The sequence below is a fragment of the Penaeus monodon genome, chromosome 22, assembly GCF_015228065.2.
Source record: "Penaeus monodon isolate SGIC_2016 chromosome 22, NSTDA_Pmon_1, whole genome shotgun sequence".
NCBI classification, from domain to species: domain Eukaryota; kingdom Metazoa; phylum Arthropoda; class Malacostraca; order Decapoda; family Penaeidae; genus Penaeus; species Penaeus monodon.
In genome coordinates this window covers 27,882,896-27,883,408 of record NC_051407.1, presented here as the reverse complement: position 1 = coordinate 27,883,408, position 513 = coordinate 27,882,896, and the positions used below count along the sequence as shown (strand labels likewise).

The 513-nt window shown below is 38.4% G+C and overlaps 1 protein-coding gene across 1 annotated transcript in view; it reads right to left on the bottom strand.

Annotated features, from left to right (window-relative positions):
• LOC119587405 (general transcription factor IIH subunit 5-like) overlaps positions 1 to 343 on the bottom strand; it is an 11,826-nt gene extending 11,483 nt beyond the window's left edge. Inside the window, exon 1 of the mRNA XM_037936143.1 lies at positions 186 to 343. Coding sequence (XP_037792071.1) covers positions 186 to 220 — 35 coding nt within the window. The 5' untranslated portion in view covers positions 221 to 343. The remainder of the gene's footprint in view (positions 1 to 185) is intronic.
• Between the last annotated feature and the right edge of the window lie 170 nt (positions 344 to 513).

The window sequence follows — 513 nt, the reverse complement described above, 5'->3', positions numbered from 1 at the left end:
AGAACCAGTCCAATCTCTATTGCTCTATAATACGTACTTAAGATTCTTGCATCACGGAGCGCGGTGGCCACAGTGACTGCTTGGTGCGGTATCCTTCTACACGCATTAAATACACCGTACTAGGCAACAAAAGGCATTAAAGTGCATGTTACAGAGATAAATGATTACTTCCGATGCGCACTTACCATTTTATGAGAACACCCTTCAATACATTAACCATAATTATTCAGAAAAATACACTTCAAGACGAGCAGCTTCTTTTACTCTTTGGATTTGTTTTGTTATTGAGGCGAAAGTGGGGGAATACGAACTCAAATATATTTTCTCGTACTTTCTCGAGTTAAATATGCTAAGATACTTCAGAGTCAGTTAACAGAACTGAAAAGCGGATTTCGTGCATTAAACATGCTTTTACCTTAATAGGCTTGTATACTGATAAAAGAAGGTACGAGCCTAAATTTGGTACATAGCAGTGTAATGCAAGACCTGTTATCTATAGCTACGGCTCATCCT